Source organism: Artemia sp. Qi Xiang Cuo, chromosome 3 (genome assembly GCF_049724085.1).
Source record: "Artemia sp. Qi Xiang Cuo chromosome 3, ASM4972408v1, whole genome shotgun sequence".
Classification (NCBI taxonomy): domain Eukaryota; kingdom Metazoa; phylum Arthropoda; class Branchiopoda; order Anostraca; family Artemiidae; genus Artemia; species Artemia sp. Qi Xiang Cuo.
In genome coordinates this window covers 35,133,698-35,154,517 of record NC_142796.1, presented here as the reverse complement: position 1 = coordinate 35,154,517, position 20,820 = coordinate 35,133,698, and the positions used below count along the sequence as shown (strand labels likewise).

The window sequence follows — 20,820 nt, the reverse complement described above, 5'->3', positions numbered from 1 at the left end:
TAAGTAAAATTCATGTGAGTCATTACTATTGCCATCAATCGGTTTTATAGTGGCACATACTGCTATGACTGATACCCTGCACATTTTAGTCATAAAATGAGCGACTAGCATTCTATTATTAATACCTTCCCAACCTAAACAAGACTTGGTAGCTTCCCATCATGAACCCTACTCCCTGCGTATGAACCCCCATCCTTCCTACCAGAGTAAATAAAATATATATTACCTAATTTCAGGTTTCCTATTCCTGGGATATGATATAAATTCTAAAAAATTATCTAAGGATTCTTTTAGGTACTAGTTTAACTGATTGAATATCTGACAATAAGTTGCACGAAAAATAGTGTTCGATCCCCTTTCTAGGACTGTAATAAATAAAATAGGATAGCTAATTTTCGCCTGTGTTCTTGTTTGGAAATACCCAATTTGCCCTTTTCTTCAGATATCGTTTAACAAGGTCGGATATCGAATCCTGAACTTCTATATTTAACAAATTCATATATCGTATAAAAAAATCGTTTATTTCTAATAAAATAAATAAAATTAACTAAGCCTAGAGGAGTACTTGCACTTGCTTACTTGTGCTTGCAGAAGGACCAGGCTTTTTCCTTCTCACCTGATATGAAATACAGAAGTTTCAAGGGAGTCCAGAGAGTGATCCTAGCCTAATTGTTGGCAAACTGGACTTTCTATCCTGTGTCCTTCGTGGCAGGGGATAGAATCCTAGTTTTCCTTATTATTAGAATTGGGATGGGGATCCGCGGTATGCCTCTGTAGGCTCGGGCAGAGTCAATCTAGCTCCAAATGGATACTTGGAGAAATGAGGGGGGAAACTCACAGCCGGGTGCAGTACTCCCGGCCAAATACAGCGAACAAGAATACTGGTGCGTACGGTACGCGGATCATTAATCAAACATGAAAAAATTTTTAAAATGCTGAAGTGAGAGCCTGAGCCTGGGATAGCCTAGAGGAGTGGCTTTCGAAAATCAAAGCACATTATGTATATTTTCTACAGTTTTGAATTAGTTTGCTTATAGAATTTGTATATTTGCTTAAAGATCATTTTAACCTTCTTACTCGGTTATATCACAGTTGGTTAAAGCCAGTTTACCAAGTTGTATTTTTCTCCTTTGCCTCAGAATGCAATAGAATGCATTAATATTATTGAATTTGTTGATCATAAAATTTAATTTTACAATTTTTATCTAGAATTTTCTTTTTTTTTGTCTAGAATTATATTTGAAGCTTGAGCTTACACTTATTTTATCAAATTAAATTTCATAGCAAATATTCTTTCCATTACTTGGCAAATTTTCTTCTTATGCACATGTTAGGCTTTCAAAAAAGGCTACACTATTAATAGCGGTCTTCCGCAGTACTTTATGCTTGAATGTACGTATACTAGCCCTGATGTTTCATATTAGGTACTATTTTATCATATTGAATATCAAGAAAAAGTTTTCTCCGATATTTATTGAAATTAGTTTTCAATAGCACATTGAAACCTAATTTCAATTTATTGAAATTACAAATTAGTTAGCACAATTTTTCAATACCAGTTACTTAATGTTAAATTAGCAGTTTAAAATAGGTGACGGGGAGTATAATGGAAAAAGATGGCTTTCCTTGATACGAGTAGGTGTGTTTATCGAACGGAAATTTAATTTCAGGTGATATCTCTAGATAGTATATTAAATCTACTTTTTTTTATAAGAAATAAAGTATTTTAACATGATAATCAATTGGATTTTTCACATTGTAATATCAAAATCATCCCGTAGTGTTTTTACTGTTCAATAGAATGCCGTAGATCTATTATCAATATGACATATCTGCGGTACGTGACCACAACTGCCTTTTATTTCCTTAGACAAAACGATATTAGTACTATGCGGGGCGATTTTCAAGATGTATTTTAAGATCTTATACAGAATTTATTGTCCTAGGGGAAATAGGGTGAAAAATAGAGAAGCTCTTTCGTAGAATTGATTTTCAGAAATCTTTATGTTTTCAAGGGACGTGTTGTATAACAAAAAAAATTCTAAATTCTAAATATCCCGTTTGTCAGTTTGATAATTCAATAACGGATCAGTGCATATTATATGCTAGATAAATTTCTTTGTGAAAGCAAGTCAAGTTTAAGCTACATCCTATAGAACCAATGACGAATATTTTGCATTTAGTTCTCGTTAGATACCAGAAACTAATTCAGTATATGCGTCGTACTTGGAAATCTTGCATTTATTTAAATTTATTATTTATCCAAGTATTATCTTTGACCTTTCAGGCTTTATATTGTCAGCCTATATGTATTCATATCAAGTATTTTGCCAGTATCAAGATGCAAAAGTGGGCACTTCCCTAAATAAAAAAGGATAAAAATCATTATCAAGATATTTGAAAATATCTTGATAATGCAAAAACATTTATCATCCTCCATCCTCACCCCTGCTAAATTAATTTTTTAAAAATACAGCTGAACGATTTATCTGAGTCCTTTTATCACCCTTTATGCTAAGATTAGACATATGATCGGAAATTCTTTTAATAAAATATAATCTTTCAAAAATATTGGGATACGTCCAAACAAACTTTTTGGCCCAATTTTCAATAAATTTCTAAATAATTTATTTCGAATAAACTTTGGTTTTTTAGTGTCTGAGCACAATTTTTCCTTTTCAAACTTATATTCGGTTCATGGTGAACCTTTTCACGCTGAAGTGAAAAGCTTCACCTTGCATTGGATTATCCAATAATCCCGCATCATCTTATTTCGGCAAATTTGTTTATAACCAGAAGCTATGGGGAAAAAACTATTAACGCAAAAAATATTTCCCTGATGAAATTGTTCAAACGAAATATCTAAACTTACCAAGAGCAGTTGCGTTGGATATTGTAAGAAAGCTTCAAGAGCAAAAAGTAATTGATTTTTCTTGGTAATTAATTTTTGAGTCATTTTTAGCATACAAGCAGAAGACGAAAAATACCACATCGACAAGGAAATCCTAGAAATTTTGGCTATACAAAACCGTGTTTTATTTTAAAACTAGCGCGTTCAAACTTCATTTTTAGTTGCTCATCAACATTCCGCTCAAATACGAAATTGTTGTTAGCAATTAAAATTCAGATAGACGATCTTATGAAAATTTTATTTGGAATTATTCAAAATAGAATTCAAAATAGAAAATAGAATTATTCAATATCTCGCTGACAGCACGGACTTTTATTTGAACGAACTGTGAGTTATATTAATTATTTGATGGCTGTCAGTAGTAAGTATCTATTGAATTCTGAGCCTTTATGTTCCTTGGCAGCTTTCCATGGTTGATTACCAGACAAGTTTCTCGGTCAACTATAAGTTTCTGGACCTTTACATTCCATGGCACCTTTCCATGGCAGATTACTAGACTGATTATTGCTATTGTTGTCAATTGAACATGGAATTATACAAAACCTACCAGACAAGTTTCCGGGCCAACCAGACATGTTTCTGGGCCAAGCAGACAAGTTTCTGGGTCAACTATAAGTTTATGGGCCTTTACATTCCCTGGCACCTTTCCACCAGACTGATTATTGCTATTGTTGTCAATTGAATATGGAATTATACAAAACCTACCAGACAAGTTTCCGGGCCAACCAGACATGTTTCTGGGCCAAGCAGACAAGTTTCTGGGTCAACTATAAGTTTTTGGGCCTTTACATTCCATGGCACCTTTCCAGAGCATGTACCTATGGATTTGGGGCTTTTACGTTCCTTCCTGCTATAGCAAGGCTGGTTTGGTGGGTATAATCTGGTTTGGTGGGTATAATCTGGTTTGGTGGGTACAGTCTGGTTTGGTGGGTATAGTCTGGTTTGATGGGTATAGTCTGGTTTGATGGGTATAGTCTGGTTTGGTTTTTTGGGGGATTCCCCGCCTGTTCCTAAACATTGCAAAAAAGATAGCAGTATGAACGGGGGGAATCTTTACGTTTTTTGCGTACGCCTCTACACCTTTTCAAAGAGAGTGAATATTTGACATTTTTGCAAAAAGGGATAAGGAATTCGCAAATTGGACACTATGAACGATATTAATTAATGTTTTGAATAATAGGAGTGTGAATGATTCTAATTAGTGATTGGATTGTATGACGGTGGATAAAAAAAAGTATTAAACTGATTAACAGTTAAGGTAACCCTGAAGGGGTTGTTAACTCAGGTAATTTGTTATAAATTTGAAACAACGTCAGTCTATGAAAATGGCTAACGACGATAGAATGAAAATGTGAGTTGACCTAGCTTTACCTCTCCGATGTGGTCTGTATAATACACAAGTGATGTTTGAACAGTATTGTCAATTTAAAATAGGGTCTACCGTTTTAGTATACTAAAAAGTTGATACTACGAGAGACGTAGATGGTAAGAAAAGAATTTTAATAATGAAATTCAGAAAAAAACCTTAGAAATCCTTGCAAATCAAGTTGTAAGGTGTATGTGAGTACTAACCATCAAGGATCATAAGCACCAACGACTCTAACCAGCAGAGACATCAAATCCCCAAAGATCCCTTATCCCCAAAATTTTTGGCCCCCCCCCCTCCTTTTTTTTTTTTTTTTTTTTTTTAACATGATATATTTTTTTCAACTTTTTTTTTTACATGTCTTCGAATCAGATGAAACAAACTTAAATTACTATTCTAGTTTTTCTAAACCAGTATTGCCTATAACTTAACATATTCAAATATTTTTTGATAACTTGATTGGTGAGAACTATTTCCGTAAAATCTGAGCTAATAAGGGTTTTTGACCGTAAACTCTAGTTTTTTGTGGGAAAATTATGGAAAATACAATTCTCTGGTTCAAATATGAAACTTAAGTCTATTTATAGATCGAAAAATAAAACTATTTCCGTAAAATCTGAACTAATAAGGGTTTTTGACCGTAAACTCTAGTTTTTTTGTAAGAAAATTATGGAAAATACAATTCCCTGGTTCAAATGTGAAACTTATGTCCATTTATGGATCGAAAAATAAAAGTATTTCCGTAAAATCTGAGCTAATTAGGGTTTTTGAACGTAAACAATTTTTTTTTGTAAGAAAATTATGGAAAATACAATTCTCTGGTTCAAATGTGAAACTTAAGTCCATTTTTGGATCGAAAAAATAAACTATTTCTGTAAAATCTGAGCTAGTAAGGGGTTTTGACCGTACACTCTAGTTTTTTTGTGTAAGAACATTATAGAAAATACAGTTTGTTGGCTCAAATGTGAAACTTAAGTCCATTTATGAATCGAAAAATAAAACTATTTCCGTAAAATCTGAGCTAATTAGGGTTTTTGACCGTAAACTATATTTTTTTGTAAGAAAATTATGGAAAATACAATTCTCTGGCTCAAATGTGAAACTTAAGTCCATTTTTGGAAAAAAAAAACTATTTCTGTAAAATCTGAGCTAATAAGGGTTTTTGACCGTAAACTCTAGTTTTTTGTAAGAAAATTATGGAAAATACAATTCGTTGGCTCAAATGTGAAACTTAAGTCCATTTATGAATCGAAAAATAAAACAATTTCCTTAAAACCTGAGTTAATAAGGGGTTTTGACCGTAGACTATATTTTTTTTGTAAGAAAATTATGGAAAATACAATTATTTGGTTCAAATGTGAAACTTAAGTCCTTTTTTGGATCAAAAAAAAAAACTATTTCTGTAAAATCTGAGCTAATAAAGGTTTTTGACAGTAAAATCTAGTTTTTTGTAAGAAAATTATGGAAAATACAATTCGCTGGATCAAATGTGAAACTTAAGTCCTTTTTTTAGATCGAAAAATAAACTATTTCCGTAAAATCTGAGTTAATAAGGGTTTTTGACTGTAAACTCTAGTTTTTTGTAAGAAAATTATGAAAAATACAATTCGTTAGCTCATAGGTGAAATCCATTTTTCGTTAAGTCTCAGAGTGAATAAATTCGTTATCAACATCCTTTGTCAGATACATCAAATAAAATTTACAAAATCGAAATTTAAGAATGAATAAAGGCTTCAACAACATCCTTTATCGGATATGTTGGATAAATTTGACAAAATCTAAGCATCAGAGTGACTATATTTTTTTATCAACATCCTTTGCCAGATACATCGAATAAAATTGATAAAAACTAAGTGTCAGAGTGAATAAATTTTTTATCAACAACCTTTGGTAAATACATCGGATAAAATTAAAAAATCTAAATTTCAGAATGAATAAATTCATTATCAACATCCTTTATCGGATATGTCGGATAAAATTGTCAAAATCTAAGTATCACAGTGAATATTTTTTTTAACAACATCCTTTATCAGATACATCGAATAAAATTGACAAAATATAAGTGTCAGAGTGAAGAAATTTTTCTATCAAAATCAATTTTCGGGTTCGTCAAATAAAATTTACAAAATCTAAATTTCAGAATGAATAAATGTTTTAACAATCTTCTTTATCGGATATTTCGGATAAAATTGACAATATCTAAGTACCAGAGTGACTAAAAATTTTTATCAACATCCTTTTCTCGTATACATAGGATAAAATTGACAGGATCAAAGTGTCGGTGTGAATAAATTTTTATATCAACATCCTTTGTCAGATATATCAAATAAAATTGACAAAATCTAAATTTAAGAATGAATAAATACTTCTACAAAATTCTATACCGGACGTGTCGGATAAAATATACAATATCTAAGCCCCAGAGTGATAGAAATTTTTTATCAATATTATTTTATCGAGCACAAAGAGTAAAATTGACAGGATATTAGTGACAGTGTGAATAAATTTCTTTATCAAAATCATTTGTCAGATGCATCAAATAAAATTGACAAAATCTAAATTTCAGAATGAATAAATTCATTATCAACATTATTTGTCGGATATGTCGGATAAAATTGACAAAATCTAAGTATCAGAGTGACTAAATTCTATATCAACATCCTTTTCTGGAATACATAGGATAAAATTGTCAGTGTAAACAAATTTTTTTTATCAACATCCTTTGTCAGATACATCAAATAAAATTGACAAAATCTAAATTTCAGAATGAATAAATTCATTATCAAAATCCTTTGTCAGATATGTCGGATAAAATTGATAAAATATAAGTGTCAGAGTGAATTTTTCTTATCAACATCGATTGTCAGATACATCAAATAAAATTGACAAAATCTAAATTTTAGAATGAAAAAATGCTTTAACAACATCCTTTATCGGATATGTCGGATAAAATGACAAAATCTAAGTATCAGAGTGACTAAATTCTATATCAACATCCTTTTCTCGGATACATAGGATAAAATTGACAAATTCTAAGTGTTAGAGTGAATAATTTTTTTTTTATCAATATCCTTTGGCAAATACATCGGATAAAATTGACAAAATCTAAATTTCATATTGAATAAATTCATTATCAACATCCTTTGTCGGATAAGTCGGATAAAATTGACAAAATCTAAGTATCAGAGTGAATATTTTTTTATCAACATCCTTCGTCGGATATGTCAGATAAAATTGACAAAATATAAGTGTCAGAGTGAATAAATTCTATATCAACATCCTTTTCTCAGATACATAGGATAAAATTGACAAATTCTAAGTGTCAGTGTGAATACATTTTTTTTTCAGAATGAATAAATTCATTATCAACATCCTTTGTCGGTTTTGTCGGATAAAATTGACAAAATTTAAATTTCAGAATGAATAAATGCTATAACAATATCCTTAATCGGATATGTCAGATAAAATTGACAAAATCTAAGTATCAGAGTAACTAAATTCAATATCAACATCCTTTTCTCAGACACATAGGATAAAATTGACAAATTCTAGGCGTCAGTGTGAGTATATTTTTTTGTATCAACATCCTTTGTCAGATACATCAAATAAAATTGACAATATCTAAATTTCAGATTGAATAAATTCATTATCAACATCCTTTATCGGATAGGTCGGATAAAATTGACAAAATCTAAGTGTCAGAGGTTACGTGCGCGCAAGTAACCTCGTCTAAATTAACCTTAAAAAATGAAATAAAGCTATTTCGACTTTGCATGTCTCTCTCACTATGTATGCGCCCTCGCGGTGTACACTCCATGTCTTTCTTGTTAATTTTATCAGATATAGCTGGCAAATGATGTTGATAATGCATTTAAAGGATGTTGATAAAGCATTTATTTACCCTAATACTTAGATTTTGTCTATTTTATCCCATCAATCCAAGAAAATGATATTGATATGGAGTTTAATCACTCTGATACATAGATTTTATCAATTTAATCCGACATATCCGACAAAGGATTTTTATAATGAATTTAGTCATTCTGACACTTAAATTTTGTCAATTTTATCCGATGTAAGTGGCAAAAAATTTTGATAAAAAAAAATATTCCCTCTAAAACTTAGACTTAGGTAATTTCAACCTATGTATACAAGAAAGGGATGTTGATGTACAATTTAATCTCACTGATACTTAGATATTGTTAATTTTATCCAATGTATCCGATGAAAGATGTTGTTAAAGCATTTATCAATTCTGATATTTGAATTTTGTCAATTTTTATTTGATGCATCTGACAAAGGATGTTGATAAAAAAAAATTTATTCACTCTGACACTTAGATTCTGTCAATTTTTTTTGATGTATCTGGCAAAGGATGTTGATAAAAAAAACTATTCACTCTGATGCTTAGATTTTGTCAATTTTATCCGACATATCCGATATGGGTATATTGCTATAGCATTTATTCATTCTGAAAATTAGATTTTGTCAATTTTATCCGACATATCCGACAAAGGATGTTGATAATGAATTTATTCACTCTGATACTTAGATTTTGTCAGTTTTATCCGATGTATCTGGCAAAGGATTTTGAAAAAAAAAATTATTCAATCTAACACTTAGAATTTGTCAATTTTATCCTATTTATCCGAGAAAAGGATGTTGATATAGAATTTAGTCACTCTGATACTTAGATTTTGTCAATTTTATCCGACATACCCGATAATGGATATTGTTATAGCATTTATTCATTCTGGAATTTAGATTTTGTCAATTTTATCCGACATATCCGACAAAGGATGTTGATAATGAATTTATTCATTCTGAAATTCAGATTTCGTCAATTTTATCCTATGTATCCGGGAAAAGGATGTTGATAAAAAAAATTATTCCCTATATCACTTAGATTCTGTCAATTTTATCCTATGTATCCGAGAAAAGGTTGTTGATATAGAATTTAGTCACTCTGATACTTAGATTTTGTCAATTTTATCTGGCATATCCGATAAAGGATGTTGTTAAAGCATTTATTTATTCTGAAATTTAAATTTTTTTCAATTTTATTAGATGTATCTGACAAAGGATGTTGATAAAAAAAAATTATTCACTCTGGCACTTATATTTTATCAATTTTATTCGATGTATCTGGCAAAGGATGTTGTTAAAAAAAATATTCACTCTGATACTTAGATTTTTTCAATTTTATCTGACATATCCGACAAAGGATGTTGATAATGAATTTATTCATTCTGAAATTTACATTTTATAAATTTTATCCGATGTATCTAACCAGAGATGTTGATAAAAAAAATTATTCACTCTAACACTTAGAATTTGTCAATTTTATCCTATATATTTGAAAAAAGGATGTTGATATAGAATTTAGTCACTTTGATACTTAGATTTTGTCAATTTAATCCGTCATATCCGATAAGTATCCGAGAAAAGGATGTTGATAAAAAAAATTTATTCACTCTGTCACTTAGATTTTGTCTATTTTATCCGACATATCCGATAAAGGATGTTGTTAAAGCATTTATTTATATTGAAATTTAGATTTGGTCAATTTTATTTGATGTATCTGACAAAGGATGTTGATAATAAAAAAAAATTATTCACTCTGGCACTTATATTTTATCAATTTTATTCGATGTATCTGGCAAAGGATATTGTTATAGCATTTATTCATTCTGAAATTTAAATTTTGTCAATTTTATCCGACATAACCGACAAAGGATGTTGGTAATGAATTTATTCATTCTGAAATTTAGATTTTGTCAATTTTATCCGATGTATCTGCCAAAGGATGTTGATAAAAAAAATTTATTGTCTCTGACACTTAGATTTTGTCAATTTTATCCGACATATCCGATAAAGGATGTTGTTAAAGCATTTATTTATTCTGAAATTTATATTATGTCAATTTTATCCGACATATCCGGCAAATAATGTTGATAATGAATTTATTCATTCTGAAATTTAGATTTTGTCAATTTTATCCGATGTATCTGCCAAAGGATGTTGATAAGAAAATTTATTGACTCTACCACTTAGAATTTGTCAATTTTATCCTTTGTATCTGAGAAAAGGATGTTGATATAGAATTTAGTCACTCTGATACTTAGATTATGTCAATTTTATCCGTCATATCCGATAAAGGATGTTGTTAAAGCATTTATTCATTCTGAAATTTAGATTTTGTCAATTTTACTTGATGTATCTGACAAAGGATGCTGATAAAAAAAAATTATTCACTCTGACTCTTATATTTTGTCAATTTTATCCGACATATCCGAAAAAGGATGTTGATAATGAATTTAGTCATTCTGGTACTTAGAATTTGTCAATTTTATCCAACATATCCGACAAAGGATGTTGATAATGATTTTATTCATTCTGAAATTCAGATTTTGTCAATTTTATCCTATGTATCCGAAAAAAGGATGTTGATATAGAATTTATTCACTCTGACACTTATATTTTGTCAATTTTATCCGACATATCCGACGAAGGATGTTGATAAAAAAATATTCACTCTGATACTTAGATTTTGTCAATTTTATCCAACTTATCCGACAAAGGATGTTGATAATGAATTTATTCAATATGAAATTTAGATTTTGTCAATTTTATCCGATGTATTTGCCAAAGGATATTGATAAAAAAAAATTATTCACTCCAACACTTAGAATTTGTCAATTTTATCCTATGTATCCGAGAAAAGGATGTTGATATAGAATTTAGTCACTCTGATACTTAGATTTTGTCATTTTATCCGACATATCCGATAAAGGATGTTGTTAAAGCATTTTTTCATTCTAAAATTTAGATTTTGTCAATTTTATTTGATGTATCTGACAATCGATGTTGATAAGAAAAATTCACTCTGACACTTATATTTTATCAATTTTATCCGACATATCTGACAAAGGATTTTGATAATGAATTTATTCATTCTGAAATTTAGATTTTGTCAATTTTATTTGATGTATCTGACAAAGGATGTTAATAAAAAAAATTTATTTACACTGAAACTTAGATTCTGTCAATTTTATCCTATATATTCGAGAAAAGTATGTTGATAAAAAATTTTAGTCATTCTGAAATTTAGATTTTTTCAATTTTATCTGACATATCCGAAAAAGGATGTTGATAATGAATTTATTCATTCTGAAATTTAGATTATGTAAATTTTATTTTATATATCTGACAAATGATGTTGATAAAAAAAAATTTATTCACACCGACACTTAGATTCTGTTAATTTTGTCCTATTTGTTCGATAAAAGGATGTTTATGAAAAATTTTAATCACTCTGATACTTAGATTTTGTCAATTTTATCCGACATATCCGATAAAGGATTTTGTTGAAGCATTTATTCATTCTGAAATTTAGATTTTGTCAATTTTATTTGATGTATCTGACAAAGGATGTTGATATAAATATTTTATTCACACCGACACTTAGATCCTGTCAATTTTATCCTATGTATCCGAGAAAAGGATCTTGATACAAAATTTTAGTCACTCTGGTACTTAGATTTTGTCAATTTTATCCGACATATCTGATAAAGGATGTTGTTGAAGCCTTTATTCATTCTGAAATTTAGATTTTGTCAATTTTATTTGATGTATCTGACAAAGGATGTTGATAGAAAAATTTATTCACTCTGACACTTATATTTTATCAATTTTATTCGATGTATCTGGCAAACGATGTTGTTAAAAAAAAATATTCACTCTGATACTTAGATTTTGTCAATTTTATCCGACATATCCGACAAAGGATGTTGATAATGAATTTATTCATTCTGAAATTTAGATTTTTTCAATTTTATCCAATGTATTTGGCAAAGGATGTTGATAAAAAAATTTATTCACTCTAACACTTATATTTTATCAATTTGATTCGATGTATCTGACAAAGGATGTTGATAAAAAAAATTTAGTCACTCTGATACTTAGATTTTGTCAATTTTATCTGACATATCCAATAAAGTATGTTGTTAAAGCATTTAATCATTCTGAAATTTAGATTTTGTCAATTCTATTTGATGTATCTGACAAAGGATGTTGATAACGAATTTATTCACTCTGAGACTTAACGAAAAATGGATTTAAGTTTCACCTATGAGCCAACGAATTTTATTTTCCATAATTTTCTTACAAAAAACTAGAGTTTACAGTCAAAAACACTTATTAACTCAGATTTAACGGAAATAGTTTATTTTTCGATCGAAAAAAGGACTTAAGTTTCACATTTGAACCAGAGAACTGTATTTTCCATAATTTTCTTACAAAAAACTAGAGTTTACGGTCAAAAACCCTTATTAACTCAGATTTTACAGAAATAGTTTTTTTTTTTTATACAAAAATGGACTTAAGTTTCACATTTGAACCAGAGAATTGTATTTTCCATAATTTTCTTACAAAAAAAATATAGTCTACGGTCAAAAACCCTAATTAGCTCAGATTTTACGGAAATAGTTTTATTTTTCGATGCATAAATGGACTTAAGTTTCACATTTGAGCCAACGAATTGTATTTTCTATAATGTTCTTACACAAAAAAACTAGAGTTTACGGTCAAAAACCCTTATTAGCTCAAATTTTACAGAAATAGTTTATTTTTTCGATCCAAAAATGGACTTAAGTTTCACATTTGAACCAGAGAATTGTATTTTCCATAATTTTCTTACAAAAAAAAATTGTTTACGGTTAAAAACCCTAATTAGCTCAGATTTTACGGAAATACTTTTATTTTTCGATCCATAAATGGAATTAAGTTTCAAATTTGAACCAGAGAATTGTATTTTCCATAACTTTCTTACAAAAAACTAGAGTTTACGGTCAAAAACCCTTATTAGCTCAGATTTTACGGAAATAGTTTTATTTTACGATCCATAAATGGACTTAAGCTTCACATTTGAACCAGAGAATTGTATTTTCCATAGTTTTCTCACAAAAATCTAGAGTTTTCGGTCAAAAACCCTTATTAGCTCAGATTTTACGGAAATAGTTCTCACCAATCAAGTTATCAAAAAATATTTGAATATGTTAAGTTATAGGCAATACTGGTTTAGAAAAACTAGAATAGTAATTTTAAGTTTGTTTCATCTGATTCGAAGACATGTAAAAAAAAAGTTGAAAAAAATATATCATGTTAAAAAAAAAAAAAAAAAAAAATGGGGGGGGGGCCAAACGTTGGAGGGGGGGGCGCCCTTCGAGTTTGGGAATAAGGGACCGTTGGGGAGTTGATGTATCTGCTGGTTAGAGTCGTTGGTGCTTATTATCCTTGATGGTTCGTACTCACATACACCTTACTACTTGATTTGCAAGGATTTCTAAGGTTTTTTCTGAATTTCATTATTAAAATTCTTTTGTTACCATCTACGTCTCTCTTAGTATCAACTTTTTAGTATACTAAAACGTTAGACCCTATTTTAAATTGACAATACTGTTCAAACATCACTTGTGTATTATACAGACCACATCGGAGAGGTAAAGCTAGGTCAACTCACAATTTCATTCTATCGTCGTTAGCCATTTTCATAGACTGATGTTGTTTCAAATTTATAACAAATTAACTGAGTTAACAATCCCCTTCAGGGATTACCTTAACTGGTAATCATTTTAATACCTTTTTTTCTCCACCGTCATGAAATCCAATCACTAATCAGAATCATTCACACTCCTATTATTCAAAACATTAATTAATATCGTTCATAGTGTCCAATTTGCGAATTCCTTATCCCTTTTTGCAAAAATGTCAAATACTCACTCTCTTTGAAAAGGTGTAGAGGCGTACGCAAATAACGTAAAGATTCCCCCCGTTCATACTGCTTTCTTTTTTGCAATGTTTAGGAACAGGCGGGGAATCCCCCCAAAAAAAACCAGACTATACCCATCCAACCAGACTATACCCATCAAACCAGACTATACCCACCAAACCAGACTGTACCCACCAAACCAGATTATACCCACCATACCAGATTATACCCACCAAACCAGCCTTGCTATAGCAGGAAGGAACGTAAAGGCCCCAAATCCATAGGTACATGCTCTGGAAAGATGCCATGGAACGTAAAGGCCCAGAAACTTATAGTTGACCCAGAAACTTGTCTGCTTGGCCCAGAAACATGTCTGGTTGGCCCGATAACTTGTCTGGTAGGTTTTGTATAATTCTATATTCAATTGACAACAATAGCAATAATCAGTCTGGTGGAAAGGTGCCAGGGAATGTAAAGGCCCAGAAACTTATAGTTGACCCAGAAACTTGTCTGCTTGGCCCAGAAACATGTCTGGTTGGCCCGGAAACTTGTCTGGTAGGTTTTGTATAATTCCATATTCAATTGACAACAATAGCAATAATCAGTCTAGTAATCTGCCATGGAAAGGTGCCATGGAATGTAAAGGTCCAGAAACTTATAGTTGACCCAGAAACTTGTCTGGTAATCAACCATGGAAAGCTGCCAAGGAACATAAAGGCTCAGAATTCAATAGATACTTACTACTGCTGTCTTCATTTGTCAAGTAGTGTAAGTCTTAGAAATTTGGAAATATGGACCTAGCAATATAATCTACATGTTTCACAGGATGAGAAGTTTGCTAGGTTTGCTAGGTACAGGTCAGCCATACATAAGCGAATTACCGCTTTGCTTATAGCACTGTATAAGAAAAAATGGAAGACGACAGTAAAAACATAGCTTGTGACATTTAAGTCCAACCTTGGAGCTAGCAGGAGTTTCCAAGAATTTGGGTGACGCTGGAATTCCCACTGGCTCAAGATCTTAGATTAAGCCATCCCCCAAAAAAATCTATGGAAAGAAGTATTCTGTCGTTTTCTGGGCACCGCAATGAGCGTAGATGCAGCTTGCACGTTAAACTAGTACAGTGGTAAGTACATAGCTAAAGGTAATATGTAGCTAGTCATTTCTAATACCTTGTCTTTTTAAGCTCCAAAAATAGCTAGTGTTGAATATCAGTTTATGATATCATTACGGCAGTATCAACCTGTTTTAGTGCATATCAAATCGCTTGGAATGGAAATAACGTAAAGAATGCTTTTCGAAATCTGTTGCGCAAGCTTTGAGCCTGATTGTAGTTTATATACAGCAAGAACTTTCTTCATATGTTTCTTCATGTGTTTCTATATAAGAGTTTAAAGATGACGCTGAATACCTTAAATCAGCACAACTGAAACAATTTTTGGGATAAGGCAAAAGTAAAGGGAAGTAACGCCTCCATGGAACGAATTCTAGATTTTCAATGAAAAGATTGAAATAATTTCAACACCTGAATTTTATTTTACATTAGATAAGGGTTGGGATTGCTATTGCACTTCAGATAGCAATTCACAATAGCAATTCAGATCTCTGTCGTCAAAATTTTTGTTTTCACCCTTGCACACAGCAAGAACTTTCTTCATATGTTTCTTTTTTCCTTGAAAATAACTTCATTACGCGCAATATTAAACCCTTTACTTATTTTGCATATGTGGTTTAAAGCGGTTTAAATAATTGACTAAATAATAGTCTGTGGCCTAAATAAATAGTTAATGATAAGTGTGTTTTTTTTGTATTTTTCTGTTGCTTATAAAATTCAAAAAACTACCTGATATTGGCATTCATGTCTTGTGCTAAACATGGCAAAGTATTGTTGTTCATATTACCCACCCCCTCATCCCACGCGAGACCTCTATAACTATTACAATTCTCCTTATATTTGGGATATGTTGTTCAATATGTTCCTCGGCATGTCTCGTGACGTTTTTCCTAGTTTATTCATTAACTCATTTACGTACTGTTGTATAGTGCAAATAATCTAATAAGGTATGTACAGCTAGAAAGAAATATTTTGGCGAGGAAATAATAACAAACAAAACTAGGAGATGACAAATGATTGCAAAAGTAACAACAATATAACAAAAGAGATAAGTAGAAAACAAATTAGAAGAACCAAGATTTGAAATCTTGAAGAGAACCAAAAATGAATAAAAGTTGAAAAGCGAGGAAAAAGAGCAGCCTTAAATTAAAATTATTAAATACTAAAGTAAAATGAAAATTGACAGAACTCAGAAATAACTAGGAAATTATAACGCAAAGAATATTATAGACGAGGATAAAATGCACAAACAATATCTGAAAGACGGATAGGATAAAAAAAAAACCTAATAGCTAATTTAATATTTTATAAAAGATGGCTCATGAAGATAAGAACATAATAAATGATTAAGAATAGCATTGTAAACACGTCAAATTAACAAAGCTAGAACACATTACAATTTATAATAAGAATGTCTGAACTTCACCAAAAAAAAAAAATGTTAAAAAAGACGAAAATTTACGGAGAGGAAGAGTGAGTGAAGTAAAAGATATGATGAAGGTAAGGCAGAAAAAAAAATGAATATTGCCTGTTAAACTAAAGATCTTCTGCCATCGAGGGAAGATCTAAACAAGGTTTAAAATTTAAATGAGAATAAGTAGCCGGTCAAATTTATCATTAAGAGAGGCAAAAAAGTTGTTTTACTAAAGAAGGGGGAAGTTTAAGTTAGCAGCAAGAATTACAAAGCGCTATAAGTTTCAAACTGAATATACCAACAACAAGTCATTTTTATTATTAGAACCTGGAAAAAAGAACTTAACATTCTTTCAAAAGTGTTCATGGTTCTGACAGCTGATCATACATGAGCAGTAAAAAACCTAATATTATTTAGGTTTTTTTATTTACAGTCTGTAGCTTTTAGTGCTTTTTAAATTGCTGCAGTCAATTAGTATTTGGATCTGTTGTGCTTTATTTAATTCCATCTCATACAAATTTTACACCTCTAAATCTTAAAGAGTAATAATTTTTTAGTTCTGTACTTTGCACTCACAAATCCTAACGAAAATTTAAAGAGAAAAGCAGACTGTGAGTTGCAGGTCGCCATCTAACCACCATATCTGGTTAGATAGCTCTTTTTATCAACAGGCTTTACGTTTTGGTAATGGCAAGAATGTGCAAAAGTAGGTTAATATGCATAAGCCAACTCACCTCTGATCAGGGTTGCCACCCTAGTGATTTATCACTATTTCTAGTTATTTCTTATGTTGCTTAGTGATTTTCTTCAAGCTAGGATAGTGATTTTCTTTCTGAAACTAGTTATCTTTTCCTAAATCTAGGAATTTTTCACGATATAGCACGTGGATTCATGATTCAATCGAATAAATCATAAAAGAAGCTAATTAATAAAAAAAAAACGTAGAATGGTGATACATTAGTGATTCAATTGTTTAATGGTTTTAATCTTTACTTCTAATATTATATCGAAACTCCAATAATTATCCAAATTCTCTTATTTCTAGTTGAAACACCTAATAATCACAGATAACATCCTATTCTTTGAGTTTTCGGATTTATGTGCTAACAGATCAAACAGTTTGTAGTAACGAACTGTAAGAATCGAGCGACATGGCTCAATAGCAACCGAGAATCTAGAAACGGAATTTTGATATCAATCGATATTTCATCGGATTATTATGTTGATTCCAAATATATAAGTTTCATTTAGCTTCGTTTTACCCACAAAGGCTAAGAGACTGCGAAAATTTGCCTGATTTTTGAAAGAGGGAGGAGACACCCACTAAAAGTCAAGGAATTTTAATTGAAACCAACCACTAGATTAGGCGTATCAGAGAACCCTCCTGTAGATGTGTCAAGCCCATATCTGCAAAATTGTTGAATTTTATACTTTTTGCCAGAAGAAAAATCCCTGATGAGTGTTAATTTGTTTTTTTCCCAGGGGCGATCGTATCGAGACAAAGGCCCAAGAACATCGGGAGAGAGCTCATGTGAACGGAAATTAAAATTTATGGTGTCCCTTTTATTTGACCAGAAAGATCGGACGGCTACTAGCCCCCTTCCTACATCCCTTTTTTTCCCAAAAATGGTTCATCATGAGTTTGAGATAGCCATTTTGTTTAGCATAGCTGAAAGGTTCCAAAACTATTCCTTTAGATTTAACATGACGACGCAGCCCCTGAGGATAGGTCTGGGGATGAAGTGTGCGAAGGATAGGTTAGGTTACTTTACCCCCCACACCCCTCTAATGTGCGAATATATAGCCCAAGTTATGTTGTTATATAAACTAAAGTACTATATTTTTATCATATTTTGGTATAATTCAAGTCCCTCTAACAAGTACCTCTTTTTTTTATTAAAGAAGTAATAAGACCAATGCTTATTGAAATATGTGAAGGGTGGGACACATTTTTTCCATGAAAGTATAAAAAGGCCATTTTCAGAATTTTTGGTGGTGTCCCAGTAATTATACCAGCTCAACTAAAGTAAAAAAAAAATTGTTTCTATATTCTTTTGGGGAACAAGCTGGGGTTTTAAATCGACAAGAAAAAAAAATTAAAAAGAAAAAGCAAATACTTCGATTAGATCACTGATAACCAATTTTCAGTGGTCGGGGTATAAACCAAGGGTACCAATTCGGGAACATACATGGAGGAAAGAAGGATTTTGTCCCATTCTCTACATAAAGATGCAAAAAGGCATATTTCAAAATTTCAAGGGCAATTTCCACTTGGGAAAAAACAAAACATCAATCTAAAGGTATTTTTCCACTTCCAGGAGGGTAATTTTATCCCCTTCCTGTAGGTGCGCCTGTACAGAACATTGTAAATAAAACAAAACAATTATTAATTACAATGATAAAGAGTAATATAATTCTATGGTTTCTAGTGATTTTTAGTCAATAATCTAGTGATTTATGCTCTGATTTAGTGATTTTTTTTTAAAGAATCTATCGGGTTTTTTCACCGGGTGGCAAACCCTGCCTCTGATTTGGCTAAGGGTACAAAAGCTGGTAGAAATTTAGTAAATTTTGTAGCAAGATAGGTTTCAGACTGAAGACTTCACAAACAAAAATGAAGGACTTTCATATTATGAGAAACCATTCCGATTTATCGTTGCTTTTCGAAAAAAGCTGGTAACTATCGTACAAAACTTAAATTTTGCTTTAATAATGTAAGAACCTGTAAAACAACGTAAAAAATCCAGAACTCCTGTAATAGAACTCATTTTACTACAGTCATTTTTAGCTTTTGTTTGTTTTTACCAATTAAGCATAATTCTAGATGGCAATAAGTAAGAAAACAAATCCAAGTTAACGCAAATCCTTGAATTATAAACCCAACTAACCCCAAGTTAAATATAATACCCATTTGTTTAACAACAGCCCTTCGTCTGTTTAGAAGTTTAATCTTTTACTAATATGAGGTAAAAACAAAATCGTAACAAATCGTAGCTTTCACAATCTTTCCACAATTTTGATTTATGCCTGGGGCATACAGAGGAGCTCATTTCACTTTAGGGATCATATTATGGAGAGAGAAGGTATGATTTAAAAAAAACGGCAAATTTTATGAATAGAACAAAAATATAGAAAATTAGATTTTTCGTTCAGGGGAGGAGAGTGGGTCTTAAGGGCTATATTACCCGTGACAAAATTCGTTGAGCAGAATTTTTTGGAAGAAATATGGTTTCTGAAGCATCTATCTTCGAGACCATTATTTATGCCATTAGATTTCAAAAAGGGATTTTGAAAAACCTTGCTTCAAACCTGCAACAATACATACACAGAAAAGACAAATAATAAGGTACGCACACGAAAAGATCAAAACCACAACACAAATGTAAATAGATAATAATAATAAAAAGCCAAACAAAGTTGAAAAAAATAATACCAGAATGAAATGAACAATCTTGAAGAATACGACAGAATTTATCTGAAATAAAAAGAAATACGGGGGAAAAAAAATCGGAAAAAAAAGAGACATTCTTAGTCAGAGGCGTCAGGAGTATTTCTCTTTACTCGGGGGGTACGTTTCAGACTTGAAATTTCATGATATTTCTGATAAAATTTTCCGACTATTCAGATCATAAGAGCACTTGCTCACAAGAAGAACGGGTGTCTCTCTTAAATTGAATATTTTTTTTTATCCAACTCGTAAAAGCGTAATGAAAATGCATTTAAACACATTTTGACGCGTTTTTCAAAGTTTTCTTAACCCTCCCCCAGAACAAAAATTGTAGATATGGACCTGTCCATGAGTAAACAGTGGTATAAACATAATTGAAAACATCCAAACATTGTTTTGTTTCTATTTTGCTTAAATTGGATCAAGTTGTGGTAGTTTCATGTGCCCATGAACATTAAACCAGTGTCTTAAAAAATAAAATTCTATATTTTGTGTATCCATATTGGGATTTTTGTAAGCGAGATCACATTTCTGTATTAAAATCGGCAATTTAAAATAAATCTATCCTATCGATTTTTACCCATGGATAGGTGCTGCTGATTAGCTTTACCAAGGCATATTTCGTTCCATTATTGAGTTTGTATTATTAGAACAAAAACCAGCCAGTTATTTATGGGGACTTCAATGTTCTTAAGGATTTCCAGCATTTTGTTTTCAGCTATTGAGAAATGGCCGGTCGTTAGTATCATTCCACTAAGCTAAAGACATCAACTTTCAACCCCTATCGGTTGAGATGAA

General features: G+C 31.1%; 1 protein-coding gene across 1 annotated transcript in view; it reads right to left on the bottom strand.

The window, feature by feature from the left end:
* Window positions 1-2,290: 2,290 nt before the first annotated feature.
* LOC148954038 (uncharacterized) overlaps window positions 2,291-20,820 on the bottom strand; it is a 44,292-nt gene continuing 25,762 nt past the window's right edge. Inside the window, exon 4 of the mRNA XM_089086104.1 lies at window positions 2,291-2,361. Within this exon, the coding sequence (XP_088942230.1) occupies window positions 2,291-2,361 (71 nt within the window). The remainder of the gene's footprint in view (window positions 2,362-20,820) is intronic.